Raw genomic sequence first — 13,377 nt, 5'->3', positions numbered from 1 at the left:
TTGAGCTCTGCAGATGCAAAGTGCGATAGAAGAGTTTGGGATTATTCCATGAGTGCAGTGACGCACACATGTGTTGGGAGGACTGGGCCTGGCTTGGGTATTTTAGGAGTTTTGACTCAAAAGGGCTCCAAGCTACAAAGTTCAGACTGGAATTAGGCTCCAGTTCCAAACTGCTCCAAACTCAGGGGGGTTTGCAGTTGAGGGCTGAGTTTTTCAGATGCCACAACACTAACAAAGACAGTTCCTGCCCCAAAGACCTGACAACCTACAATATTTATCTGTGGGGTAATATGGTTGTCTCACAGGGCTTCATCAGTTCCTATTACTACCACTAGATCACGAATCACGGAGTTCTCTTGGGCGGAGGCAGCAATAGCATGATTACTCTGCACCACGGATTCCAATTTGGAACAGGATTGGAGGCTATTGCCATACAACTCCCAAGAGTAATAACTTACCAGTTAAAAAAAATCTTTATCAAGGCCATTAATAATTAAAGAGGAGCAGAAGATTTTTAACCCTGTCAAAAGCTCAGCCTTCCATGTGCTGTGCCTTCCTCTGCATGTTAACGGTGTGTAAGTGGCATTATTCCCATTTTACAGATGGACAAACTGAGGCAATGGAGCAAGGAGGCTTACTCAATGAACACAGCCATTCAAGAGCAGAGGAGGGAGTAGACCACAGGCATGCTGATTTACAGGCCAACTTTCCAGCTACGGGTTGAACCTCTCTAGTTCGGTACTCTCTCATTTGGCAACATCTATAGTCCAGCATGATTTTTCTTAGCGGCGTGACCACTTAACATGGGTGTGGCCAAGTTTCCTGTGGTTCCATAAGTTTTGTTTACTGCCACCAGTCCTGGCTAACAGTGTTCTGTGCTGTTATTTAGTTCTACTTTAAGCCTAAATGTCTTCCAAGAGCCCATCTAGCAGTGGAAGTGTTGGTGATGCTGCTAGACAATATGACATCCTGTGGTTTGGCAAATTCTCTCATCCGGCACTAGTCAGGGCTCTGACTGAGAGAGGTTCAGCCTGTACCAGACTACATTGCTCCCTGTTTCTAGCAGCAGAAAGAGGAATGCTATCCTGCGAGCTCAGCTCTTGGGAGGTGAAGAAAGGAAAGTGTAATTTTCAGCTCTTTCCTTCTGAGCTAGTTTTGTTGCAATGCCCCATGCTGCTGGGTCTCAGGGACCCCAAAGAGCCAGGGGATTAAAATATTCCTTTGTTCAATGCAAGGTTTTCAGTTCCCCACTAGGGCCCAGGCAGAGACAGCTCCTTTCTGCCGCCTCCAGCTGTTTTTTGTTGCAGGCTTGTTGGCAGTCTCGCCTTGCTGGCAGCTAACGGCCTGGGCGTGTTTTGGATCCCTGACCATTCTGCCCTGAGCTTCCGACAATTTAAGACTCAGTGACTTTTATTCTGTTCAAAATGAAGCCCAGCAAAATGCATGTTACACAAGGGAGCACTTTGTCCTGGGACGTGTAGGAAGGGATACAGTAGATATAGAATCATAGAATCCTAGGGCTGGAAGGGACCTCAGGAGGTCATCTAGTCCAGCCCCCAGCCTAAAGCAGGATCAACCCCAATTAAATCATCCCAGGCAGGATTATGGCAAGCCGGGACTTAAAAACCTCTAAGGATGGAGATTCCACCACCACTCTGGGTAATATACCCAGTGCTTCACCACCCTCCTGGTAAAAGAGTTTTTCCTAATATCCAACCTACACCTCTCCCTCTATAACTTCAGACCATTGCTCCTTGTTGTGCCATCCATCACTTCTGAGAACACCCTCTCTCCATCCTCTTTAGAGGCCCCCCCTACAGGAAGTTGAAGGCTGCTATCAAATCATCCCTCAGTCTTCTTTTCTGAAAACTAAATAAGCCCAAGTCCCTCAGCCACCCCTACTATAAGGTGGGTGAACAACTGGCTGGATAACCGTACCCAGAGAGTAGTTATTAATGGTTTTCAATCCTGCTGGAAAAGTATAACTAGTGGGGTTCCACAGGGGTCTGTTTTAGGACCGGTTCTGTTCAATATCTTCATTAACGATTTAGATATTGACATAGAAAGTACACTTATCAAGTTTGCAGATGATACCAGCCTGGGAGGGGTTGCAACTTCTTTGGAGGATAGGGTCATAATTCAAAAGGATCTGGATAAACTGGAGAAATGGGCTGAGGTAAACAGGATGAAGTTTAATAAGGACAAATGCAAAGTGCTCCACTTAGGAAGGGACAATCAGTGTCACACATACAGAATGGGAAAGGACTGCCTAGGAATGAGCACAGCAGAAAGGGATCTAGGGGTTATAGTGGACCACAAGTTAAATATGAGTCAACAGTGTGATGCTGTTGTGAAAAAAGCAAACATGATTCTAGGATGCATTAACAGGTGTGTTGTCAACAAAACATGAGAAGTCATTCACCCGCTCTACTCTGCGCTGGTTAGGCCTCAGCTGGAGTATTGTGTCCAGTTCTGGGCACCGCAGTTCAGGAAAGATGTGGAGAAATTGGAGAGGGTCCAGAGGAGAGCAACAAGAATGATCAAAGGTCTAGAGAACCTATGAAGAAAGGCAGAAAGAATTGGGCTTGTTTAGTTTGGAAAAGAGAAGATTGAGGGTGGACATGATAGCAGTTTTCAGGTATTTAAAAGGGTTTCATAAGGCAGAGGGAGGGAACTTGTTCTTCCTTGCCTCTGAGGATAGAACAAGAGGCAATGGATTGAAATTGCAGCAGGGGAGGTTCAGGTTGGACATTAGGAAAAAGTTCCTAACTGTCAGGGTGATCAAACACTGGAACGAATTGCCAAGGGAGGTGGTAGAATCTCCGTCACTGGAGATATTTAAGAAGAGGTTAGATAGATGGCTTTCAGGGATGGTCTAGAAAGTGCTTGGTCCTGCCATGAGTGCAGGGGGCTGGACTCGATGGCCTCTTGAGGTCCCTTCCAGTCCTACTCTTCTATGATTCTATGATTCTATAGGTCATGTGCTCCAGCCCCTTAATCATTTTTGTTGCCCTCTGCTGGACATGTTCCAATGCATCCACATCCTTTCTATACCGGGGGGCCCAGAACTGGATGCAATACTTCAGATGTGGCCTCATCAATGAAAAATATGGGGGAAAAATAACTTTTCTAGATCTGCTGGAAATGCTTCTCCTAATGCACCCCAATATGCCATTAGCCTTCTTGGCTACAAGGGCACACTGCTTATTCATATCCAGCCTCTCATCCAGTGTAATCCTCAGGGCCTTTTCTGCTGCACTGCTACTTAGCTAATTGGTCCCCAGCCTGTAACAATGCTTGGGATTCTTCCATCCCAAGTGCAGGACTCTACACGTCTTTGTTGAACCTCATCAGATTACTTTTGGCCCAATCCTCCAATTTATCTAGATCACTCTGGACCTGACCCTTATTCTCCAAGGTATCTACCTGTCCCCTAACTTAGTGTCATCTGCGAATGTGCTGAGGGTGCAATCCATCCCCTCGTCCAGGTCATTAATAAAGATGTTGAACAGTACTGGCACTAGAACCAATCCTTGGGGCACTCCACTTGAAAGTTTCTGCCAACCAGACACCGAGTTATTGATCACTATCCATCGATCCTGACTGTCTGGCCAGCTTTGTATCCACCTTACAGTCCCTGTACCCAATCCATATTTTGCTAATTTATGGGCACAAGTGTTGTGGGAGACTGTATCAAAAGCTTTCCTAAAGTCAAGGTATATCACATCCACCGACTTCTCCATATCCACAGAGCCCATTACCTCATCATAGAAGCTAATCAGATTGGTCAGGCAGGATTTGCCCTTGGTGAATCCATGTTGATTACCCTTGATCACTTTCCTCTCTTCCAAGTGCTTCAAAATAGATTCCTTGAGGGTCCCCTTTATGATTTTTCTGGGGACTGAGGTGAGGCTGACTGGTTTATAGTTCTCTGGATAATCGTTTCCTTTTTTAAAGAGGGGCTCTACGTTTGCCTTTTGCCAATCATCCCAGTTTCAACGAGTTTTAAAGATAATGGCCAAGGGCTCTGCAATGACATCTGACAATTCCCTCAGTAGCCTTGGATGCATTAAATCTGGACCCATGGATTTGTGTGCGTTTAGCTTTTCTAAATAGCTCTTAACTTGTTCTTTCCCCTCCGAAGGCTGCCCACCTGCTTCCCATATTGCATTGCCTAGTGCCGTAGTCAGGGTGCTGACCTTGTCCGTGAAGACAGAGGTAAAAAATGCATTGAGTACTTTAGCCTTTCACATGTCATCTGCCACCAGCTTACCTTCCTCATCCAGTAATGGCCCCGTGCTCACCCTGATCACCCTCTTATTGTTAACATGCCTGTAGAAACCCTTCTTGTTGCCCCTCACATTCCTTGCCAGCTGCAGCTCCAACTGCATTTTCGTATTCCTGATTACTTCTTTCCCTTCCTATTTCTCCATGTAGGAACCAAAGATACAGCCAACAGTGACCTTGATGAGATCACGGTGGATTATGTAACCCGAGGAAGAAAGACCAAGGAACATGGAGTGCAAGTGGTCTTCTTGTCCATCCTCCCTGTGGAAGGGAGGGGTCCGGGTAGGGATCGTCAACTCACAGAGGTAAATGTGTGGTTGCGTAGGTGGTGTAGCAGGGAAGGATTTGGTTTCTTTGGCCATGGGATTCTCTCCCACTAACAGGGATTGCTGGGAAGAGATGGGATCCACCTAACAAAGAGAGAAAAGAGCATCTTTGCGGGCAGGCTTGAAAACCTAGTGAGGAGGCTTTAAACTAGGTTTGTCGGGGGATAGTGACACAAGCCCTGAGGTAAGTGGGGAAGGAGGAGGGAACAATCAAGTGGGTTTCCTGGGTGAAGAGGAGAAAGCGGGCCAATCAGCCCCTTCTCTAAGATGCTTGTACACTAATGCCAGAAGCCTGGGGAACAAGCAGGAAGAATTAGGGGCCCTGCCACAGTCAGAGAAGTATGAAGTGCTTGGAATAATGGAGGCTTGGTGGGACAATTCACATAACTGGAGCACGGTCATGGACGGTTATAAATTGTTTAGGAAGGACAGATGGGGAGAAAAGGAGGAGGAGTTGCGCTCTATTGGAGGGAGCAGTATGATTGCTGAGGTCCAGTATAAGGAGGGAGCAAATCCAGTTGAGTGTCTTTGGGTTAAGCTTAGAGGCGGAAGTAAGAGAGGTGATGTTGCAGTTGGTGTCTGCTATAGGCCGCCAGAGCAGGGAGATGAGGTCGATGAGGATTTCTTCAGACAGCTAAGTGAAGCTTCCAAATCACAGGCCCTAGTTCTCATGACAGACTTTAATCATCCGGGCATTTGTTAGGAGACCAATACAGCAGCACACAGACAATCCAGGAAGTTTTTTGAGAATGTTGGGGATAACTTCTTGGTACAGGTGCTGAAGGAACCAACCAGTGGCTTTGCACACCTTGACCTTCTGCTCACAAACAGGGAACAACTAGTAGGAGAAATAGAAGTGGGTGGAAACCTGGGCTGCAGGGACCATGAGATGATAGATTTCAGGATTCTGACAAAAGGGAGAAAGGTGAGCAGTAACATACAGACCCTTGATTTCAGAAGAGCAGACTTCAAATCCCTGAGAGAATGGATGAGCAGGGTCCTTGGGAAACAAAGATGAAGGGGAAACAAGTTCAAGAGAAATGGCAATATTTTAGAGAAGTTTTACTAATGGCACAGGAAGAAACCATCCCGCTGCACAGTAAGAAATGCAAACATGGTAGGCAACCAGCTTGGCTTAACAGGGCAATCCTTAGTCAGCTTAAGCTCAAAGAGGATGTGTACAAGAAATGGAAACATGGACAGTTGACTAAGCAGGAGTGTAAACACACGGCTGGAGAATGCCAGGGAGTAAACAGGAAAGCAAAAGCACAATTGGACTGGCAGCTGGCAAGGGGTGTGAAGGGTAACAAGAAGGGTTTCTACAGTCATGTTAACATTAAGAGGGTTATCCGGGAAGGTGCGGGGCCGTTACTGGATGAGAGAGGTAATCTAGTGACAGATGACGTAAGACAAGCTGAAGTACTCAGCTTTTTTTGCTTCCATCCTCAAGGACAAAGACAGCTCCCACACTACGGTGCTAGACAATGCAATATGGGAAGGTGGAGGGCAGCCATCTGTGGGGAAGGAACAAGTTCTGAGCTATCTACAAAAACTAGATGTGCATAAATCTATGAGTCTAGACTTAATGCACCCAAGGGCACTGAGGGAGTTGGCAGACATCATTGCCGAACCTTTGTCTATTATCTTTGAAGACTCCTGGAAATCAGGAGAGATCCCAGATGACTGGAAGAAGGCAAATGTAGTGCCCATCTTTAAAAGGGAAAGAAGGATAATCCCAGGAACTATAGACCAGTTAGCCTTACCTCAATCCTTGGGAAAATAATGGAGGGGATCCTCAAAGGAATCCATTTTGGAGCACTTGGAAGAGGGGAAAGTGATCAAAAGTAGCCAACATGGATTCACCAAGGGCAAGTCCTGCTTGACCAATCTGATTAGCTTTCACGACGAGGTAACAGGTTCTGTGGACATGGGGAAGTCAGTGGATGTGATACACCTTGACTTCAGCAAAGCTTTAGATACCATCTCCCACAACATTCTTGCCCGTAAGTTAAGGAAGTATGGATTGGATCCTTGGACTATAAGATGGATAGAAAGCTGGCTTGACAGTTGGGCCCAATGGGTAATGGTCAACGGCTCAATATCTGCATGGAGGTTGGTTTCAAGCAGAGTTCCAGAAGGCTCAGTTCTGGGGCTGGTATTGTTCAACATCTTTATTAATGACCAGGATGAGGGACTGGATTGCACCCTCAGCAAGTTTGCTGATGATACAAAGCTAGAGGGAGAGGTAGACACATTGGAAGGTAGAGATAGGATCCAGAGCGACCTGGATAAATTGGAGGACTGGGCCAAAAGAATCTTGAAGCAGTTCAACAAGGTGAAGTGTAGAGTCCTGCACTTGGGACGAAAGAATCCCAAACATTGTTATAGTCTGGGGACCAACTGGTAAGCAGTAGTACGGTGGAAAAGGACCTAGGGGTCATGGTGGATGAAAGGCTCGATATGAATAAACAGTGTGCCCTTGTAGCCAAGATGGCTAACGGCATATTGGGGTGCATTAGGAGGAGCATTTTGAGCAGCTCTAGAGGAGTGGTTATTCCCCTCTATTCAGCACTGGTGAGGCCACATCTGGAATATTGTGTCCAGTTTTGGGCCCCCCAGTATTGAAAGGATGTGGATGTGCTGGAGCAAGTTCAGGGAAGGGCAACAAAAATGATTAAGGGGCTGGAGCACAAGACTTATTAGGAGAAGCTGAGGGATTAGGGCTTACTTAGTTTACAGAAGAGAAGACTGAGGGGTGATTTAATAGCAGTCTTCAACTTCCTGAAGGGGAGTTCTAATGAGGATGGCGAGAAACTCTTCTCAGTGGTGTCACATAGCAGAACAAGGAGCAATGGTCCGACATGACAGAAGGAGTAGATTGGATATTAGAAAAAAATTCTTCATTGGGAGGGTGGTGAAGCACTGGAATGTGTTGCCTATAGAGGTGGTAGATTCTCCATCCTTTGAGGTTTTTAAGTCCCAGCTTGGCAAGATTGTGGCTGGGATGACTTATTTGGGCTTGATTCTTCTTGAAGGAGGGGCTGGACTAGATGACCTCTTGAGGTCCCTTCCAGCCCTGTGATTCTATGATTATCCCCCTGCATTCTCCAGCCATGTATTTATAATCCTCCTTAGCCATCTGTCCAAGTTTCCACTTCTAATGCGCATTCTTTTGATTTTAAGCTCACCAAGGATTTCCCTGATTAGCCAACCTGGTTGCCTACCATATTTGCTTTTCTTCCTGCGCATTGGGATGGTTTGTTCCTGTGCCTTTAAAATCTCTTTACAGGTGTTCGTATGTGTGTGTGTGCATGTGTGTTCCAATGATTGCAGTCGTGTGTGGTGTGGATAAAGTGGGTGTGTTTAGCTAGCAGGGGACAGTGTGTATGTGCACCCAGGAAGATCTCAGCATTAGTCAATGTGTATCTATGCAATTGTCAGTGGGCCAAAAGCAGAGGTGACACATGGGTTAAGTTTTACACGAGCTCATGCCCACTTAATGCTGCATCTTACATACAGAGGCAGTGGTGGGTCCTGCAGGGCAGGAGCATAGCAGGAAATTCAGAGAACAAGGGAAGGCTGGACTGATGTTACTCTTTCTTCCCCTCTGCCCTCATGTCAGTTGCTTCTCCAGCAACTCCCCTCCTACTGACACCGTGTACACCAACAGGCACCAGCATAGCAACAGCTAACATCCAGCCCACTGAACATCCCCTCTCCGCATGGCTCCGCCTGAACAGACGCTGCAGGTCAGAGTGTGTCGGCCTTAGGGAACAATCCTGCACAGGCCCTTGGCACATGGTCTGGGTGAGCTCACAGGTATCTTTCACCTGTATTCTACTGGCGAGGGGGGCAGCAAGAGGGGGGAAAGCACAGACAGAAGGAAAGAGGCTGAAAGCCAGGCGGGAGGGGGGATGAGGCTGAGTGGAATGATGGGTGTGAAGGTGCCATGGTGGCCTGGGCTGTAGTGGAAGTGCTGGGGTCATAGGCGTCTGGTGGCTGTGGGAGACAGAGCTCTGAGAGTGCCCTGGCAGTCGGAGGGTGCTGGCAGTTGGGGACAGCAGGGATCTGAGGATGCCATGGCAGTTAGGGTGTGGTGGAAGTCTGAAGATGCTGGGGCAGCTGGGGATGGCCGGGGTCTGAGGGCCCTGACAGCTGGAGGTGGTGAGGGTAAAACCTGCTCCGATGAAGCAAGCTGGGTGTGGGATTCAGGGGGGAGGGTCCAGGCTGGATCCTGGTGGTGGGGAGTGGGGTGGGGTTATGACATGCTAAAAGGATTTTTGACATAATGAGCCAGATTCTCGTCACAGTAGGGCCCTTTCCCTGGTGACGTAAAGTGGTATTTAAGGCAGTGTAAATTCATCCCCATGGTAATACCCTTGTGCACAGCCGGAGTGATGGAAAGGAGGGCCCTGACACACAGGGGAATCTGGCCACAGAACCTACTCCTAGCTGGGTTTACACCACAAAGAGCAAGCTGGCTTCACCCTCCAATGGGATCTCCTCCTGGGCAAGCTACTCTCTGGAGGCAGCACAAATCCAGAGACACCCCAGCAGCCTGCCAGGGGAAGCAGACACTGACAAAGCTGGCGGTGGTGTGACCAGAGAGATGCTTAGCATCAGGGATATGGGACAGCCTCAGAGCACATGCATGATCTATCTTCTCTGTGACTTCCCCCCAGACTACTCCTGCCACCACTGCATGGCCAAGCTTCATGTCCCAGCAGGACAGCTCTGCCCTGTCTCCCATGAAGGCTCTGTCAGGGCACAGTGATGCAAGGTTTGCAATCCAGCAGCCTGGCCTCATGAGGGGTTTCTTTTTTCCAGCAGTTTAAACACAGATGAGCAGCACTCACTAAGGACAATTCCCTTCTGAGAGCGGGCTACGCACATCTGCCTTTCTGAACCCCTGTCTTGGAGAATGCTGCTCCCTCCTGGGGTTTGCTCCCCGCTAGGGCTTGCAGAACACAGCACTGTTTGTTAGAAAGAGACCAGGAAGCACAGAACTGGGGTAGCCGGCAGCTAGAGTTATCATGTGGGCTACAGGTCTCTTGTCAATTGTTGTCAGCAGAGACTCACTGGCTTTAATGGGAAGTTGACTAGCTTATGGTCACCCTCAGCTTCAACAGAGAGAGATGGTCCATGGAGGCTATGGATCTCAGCATGCAACATCCCATCTCAGCTCTGCCCACTTGGCCACCATACCACAGTGGAGCACTGTATGCTGGGATGAGTGAGCCTAGCCAGTTGCACCTCTGTAATGAAGACCAGGGAAGATGCACTATCTGCACCATGCTATGGGCAGTCCTAGGCATGATACCCCCTCGGCTGGGTAAAATGGGAGGGCCTGTCTTCTGACCCCTTTGGAAGCTCACCAGTCCGTTGCAGTTGCTGATAGCAACTTTGGAGTTTAGGTACTGATCTTGCAGGTGGCCTGCGTAGTGGCAGTCCTCGTGGAAGTCGTGCTGCCAGTCCACCCCATCCCGTTTCCAGTACTCCACGGTGAAGTGCTCGGCCAGCAGGTTGGAGTGCAGCGTCAGGTTGAGGAGGAACTGGGTGTGGTGGGCAGAGACCTTGTAGAAGACCTGCTGATCGGCTGCCTCGTAGGACAGGGAGCCCAGGCTGCGCTGGGAACGCCGCTTCAGCTGGCTTCTCATATCAAAGGTGAGGAAGTCCCCGTTTTGGTCCACTTGGATGGGGAAGGCGATTTCATAGTGACTGAGGCTGGAGAGGAACTCCTCTGGAGGGCAAAGCAAACACAGCGAATGTCATGTTTGGGAGAGGACCTTCCTTCCCCATGGAGCTCTAGGGAGATGTCAGCCCAAGTACTACACCCCATGCTGCGTGTCTAACTCGCCAGAGAGGCCCGGTGAAGGCAGTAAGTATGATTGAAGGGTTTGGGCACAGCCTGGATCCCGGCTCTGACACAGACTCCTGTGTGACCTCAGTCAGTCAGTCTCCCTGGGCCTCAGTTCCTCAACTCTAAAACAGACAATTCCCTATCTGCCAAAGGCACTGTGAAGCTAAACACGTTACAAATTGCCAGCTGTTCAGACACTGCATTAACGGGAGCTAAAGGAGTACTGTAGCTTGAAAGCTGGAGGCAGCCTGGGAGGATTGTCTGAGAAGGAAAGAAGAACAGCAGTATGTGCAGCTAATCCCAACAGCAACCGTGGGGCTGGAAAAAGGCATTTAGACTAAACTGAACAGAGGCCCACAGGGAGGAGCCTCCCAAGCTCTATGCAGGGGCTTTTCTCATCTATCTACTAGTGGACAGGCATCGGAGTGAGCTGTACTTGGAAAGAGACAGATTCTTTCAGGCAAATTACAACAATTGATTTCTGAAATCCTTAGACCCAGGATTCATCTCCTGGGGCTCTGGACTTGCAAAGAGGCAGCCATGGGGTTCCTCACTAGATGGGTCAGGAGTCCTGAGCTGGGAAAGGTGGTCTCAAAACAGTAAATGCTGAGAGTTACTGACCTAGGCTGCGTCTACACGTGCACGCTACTTCGAAGTAGCGGCACCAACTTCGACGTTAGGCGGCGAGACGTCGAAGTTGCTAACCTCATGAGGAGATAGGAATAGCGCCCTACTTCGACGTTCAACGTCGAAGTAGGGACCGTGTAGATGATCCGCGTCCCGTAACGTCGAAATTGCTGGGTCCTCCATGGCGGCCATCAGCTGGGGGGTTGAGAGATGCTCTCTCTCCAGCCCCTGCGGGGCTCTATGGTCACCGTGGGCAGCAGCCCTTAGCCCAGGGCTTCTGGCTGCTTCTGCAGCAGCTGGGGATCTATGCTGCAGGCACAGGGTCTGCAACCAGTTGTCAGCTCTGTGTATCTTGTGTTGTTTAGTGCAACTGTGTCTGGGAGGGGCCCTTTAAGGGAGCGGCTGGCTGTTGAGTCCGCCCTGTGACCCTGTCTGCAGCTGTGCCTGGCATCCCTATTTTGATGTGTGCTACTTTGACGTGTAGACGTTCCCTCGCTGCGCCTATTTCGATGTTGGGCTGAGCAACGTCGAAGTTGAACATCGACGTTGCCGGCCCTGGAGGACGTGTAGACGTTATTCATCGAAATAGCCTATTTCGATGTTGGCTGCACCTGTAGACGTAGCCCTAGAGGGCAGGTACTAAGGCACAGAAGGAGGACTAATGGGTGACCAAATAAAATCATAAACCCAGGCCACTATAAAGGGAAGAGGACAGTGAACACACTCCTTGACCAAAAATACCCACTAACTAGCTACAGCCTCTCCTGAGGAAAAGGGCTCTGCTCTGCAAGTCCCATGATCAGCTTTTAAAGACTAGACATGACAATAGCTACTTTCTAATCCTGTGCTTTTCAACAAGGGGTTCATGTACACCAGGGATGCAGAGAGGTCCTCCAGTGGATACATCAACTCATCCAGGTATTGGTCTTGTTGTACTTCAGGCTACATAAAAAGCACCAGCAAAATCAGTGGAAAGTAAAATTTCATACAACGACTTGTTTATATGGCTCTGTACATTATACACTGACATGTACGTACAATATTCATATTCCAATTAATTTATTTTATAATTACATGGCACAAATAAGAAAGCCAGCAAATTTTCAGTAAGAGTGGCTGTGGCACTCATGTATTTTTATGTCTGATTTTGTAAGCAAGTCATTAAGTGAGCCGCAACATGGTGATCTGAAAAACACATCAGACTCTTGAAGGGGGAGACCCACAGTGCTAATCCTTCAGCGGAGCTGTTGATGTTAATGGCTGATTGTGCATTTTTGTTAGCAACTTGACTAAGCAGTCTTGGTTTCCTTCAGAACTGTGGTCTGCACTGCCTGGTCCCAGTAACTCATTGCTATTACTATTATTATCATTTACATGGGCCCCATTGTGATAGGTATGAGCTCAAAACCATGGTCAAACAGTCCCTGTCTTGAAAATTCCACAGTCAAAATAAGAGAGACAAAGAAGAGAGAAACCAGAGCTGAAGATCACACATGGTAGTGGGATAATCAGGACTAGACCCCCCGCCCCCAGCATGCACCCTACCCAAGAGGTTCTTCAGCCAGTTGTTGCACTTCAACTTATTAACTTCTTCTGCCACCTGCTCCTAGGACATGTCAGTCCACCATCCCTTAGCATACGTCAGCTAACAACGTCACAGCCCAAAATGTCTGTCTGCACTTGTAGAAGAACACAACACCTTTCTCCACCAAAGAGATTGGCTCCATATCACTTTTGGTGTCACGGTTTCCAAACGTTTCCAGGCCAGGACCCCCTCTGGGCACACCTGTGTTAACAAGGCAACCAAGATCTGAGACAGAACCCTGCAACATAACCAGGAGTCAGTGTTGAGTTTGGGTTGGGTCTAGGGCAGTGGTTCCCAACTTTTTCACTAGTGTGGACCCCCAATAAACCCCCAAACTGTTCACAGAACCCCATCAAAGTCACTTCTAGACGCTGTGCATATTTCATAACATGAAAAAGGAAATCACAACATGGATTTTTGGACAGCAAATTAATAACATTATTGGAAGATGTTTAATTTAAAAATAATCATAGAATAATAGAATCACAGAATGCTAGAACTGGAAGGGACCAAGAGAGGTAATTGGGTCCAGTCCCCTGCCCTCACGGCAGAACCTAGCACAGTCCAGACCACCCTTGACAGACATCTATCTAACTTGCTCTTAAATATGTCCAGTGATGGAGATTCCACAAACTCCCCAGGCAATTTATTGCAGCATTTAACCACCCTGACAGGAAGATCATCCTAATATC

General features: G+C 48.2%; 1 protein-coding gene across 2 annotated transcripts in view; it reads right to left on the bottom strand.

Moving 5' to 3' along the window:
- Positions 1 to 13,377, bottom strand: part of ADAMTS10 (ADAM metallopeptidase with thrombospondin type 1 motif 10) — a 149,214-nt gene that overhangs the window by 91,287 nt on the left and 44,550 nt on the right. For both annotated transcript variants that reach the window (XM_074978344.1, XM_074978345.1), the window contains exon 3: positions 9,989 to 10,353. In XM_074978344.1, the coding sequence (XP_074834445.1) occupies positions 9,989 to 10,353 (365 nt within the window). The remainder of the gene's footprint in view (positions 1 to 9,988; positions 10,354 to 13,377) is intronic.

Source organism: Carettochelys insculpta, chromosome 27 (assembly GCF_033958435.1).
Source record: "Carettochelys insculpta isolate YL-2023 chromosome 27, ASM3395843v1, whole genome shotgun sequence".
NCBI lineage: Eukaryota > Metazoa > Chordata > Testudines > Carettochelyidae > Carettochelys > Carettochelys insculpta.
The sequence above is the reverse complement of the archived record's forward strand: the minus strand, read 5'-3'. Positions and strand labels throughout refer to the sequence as shown.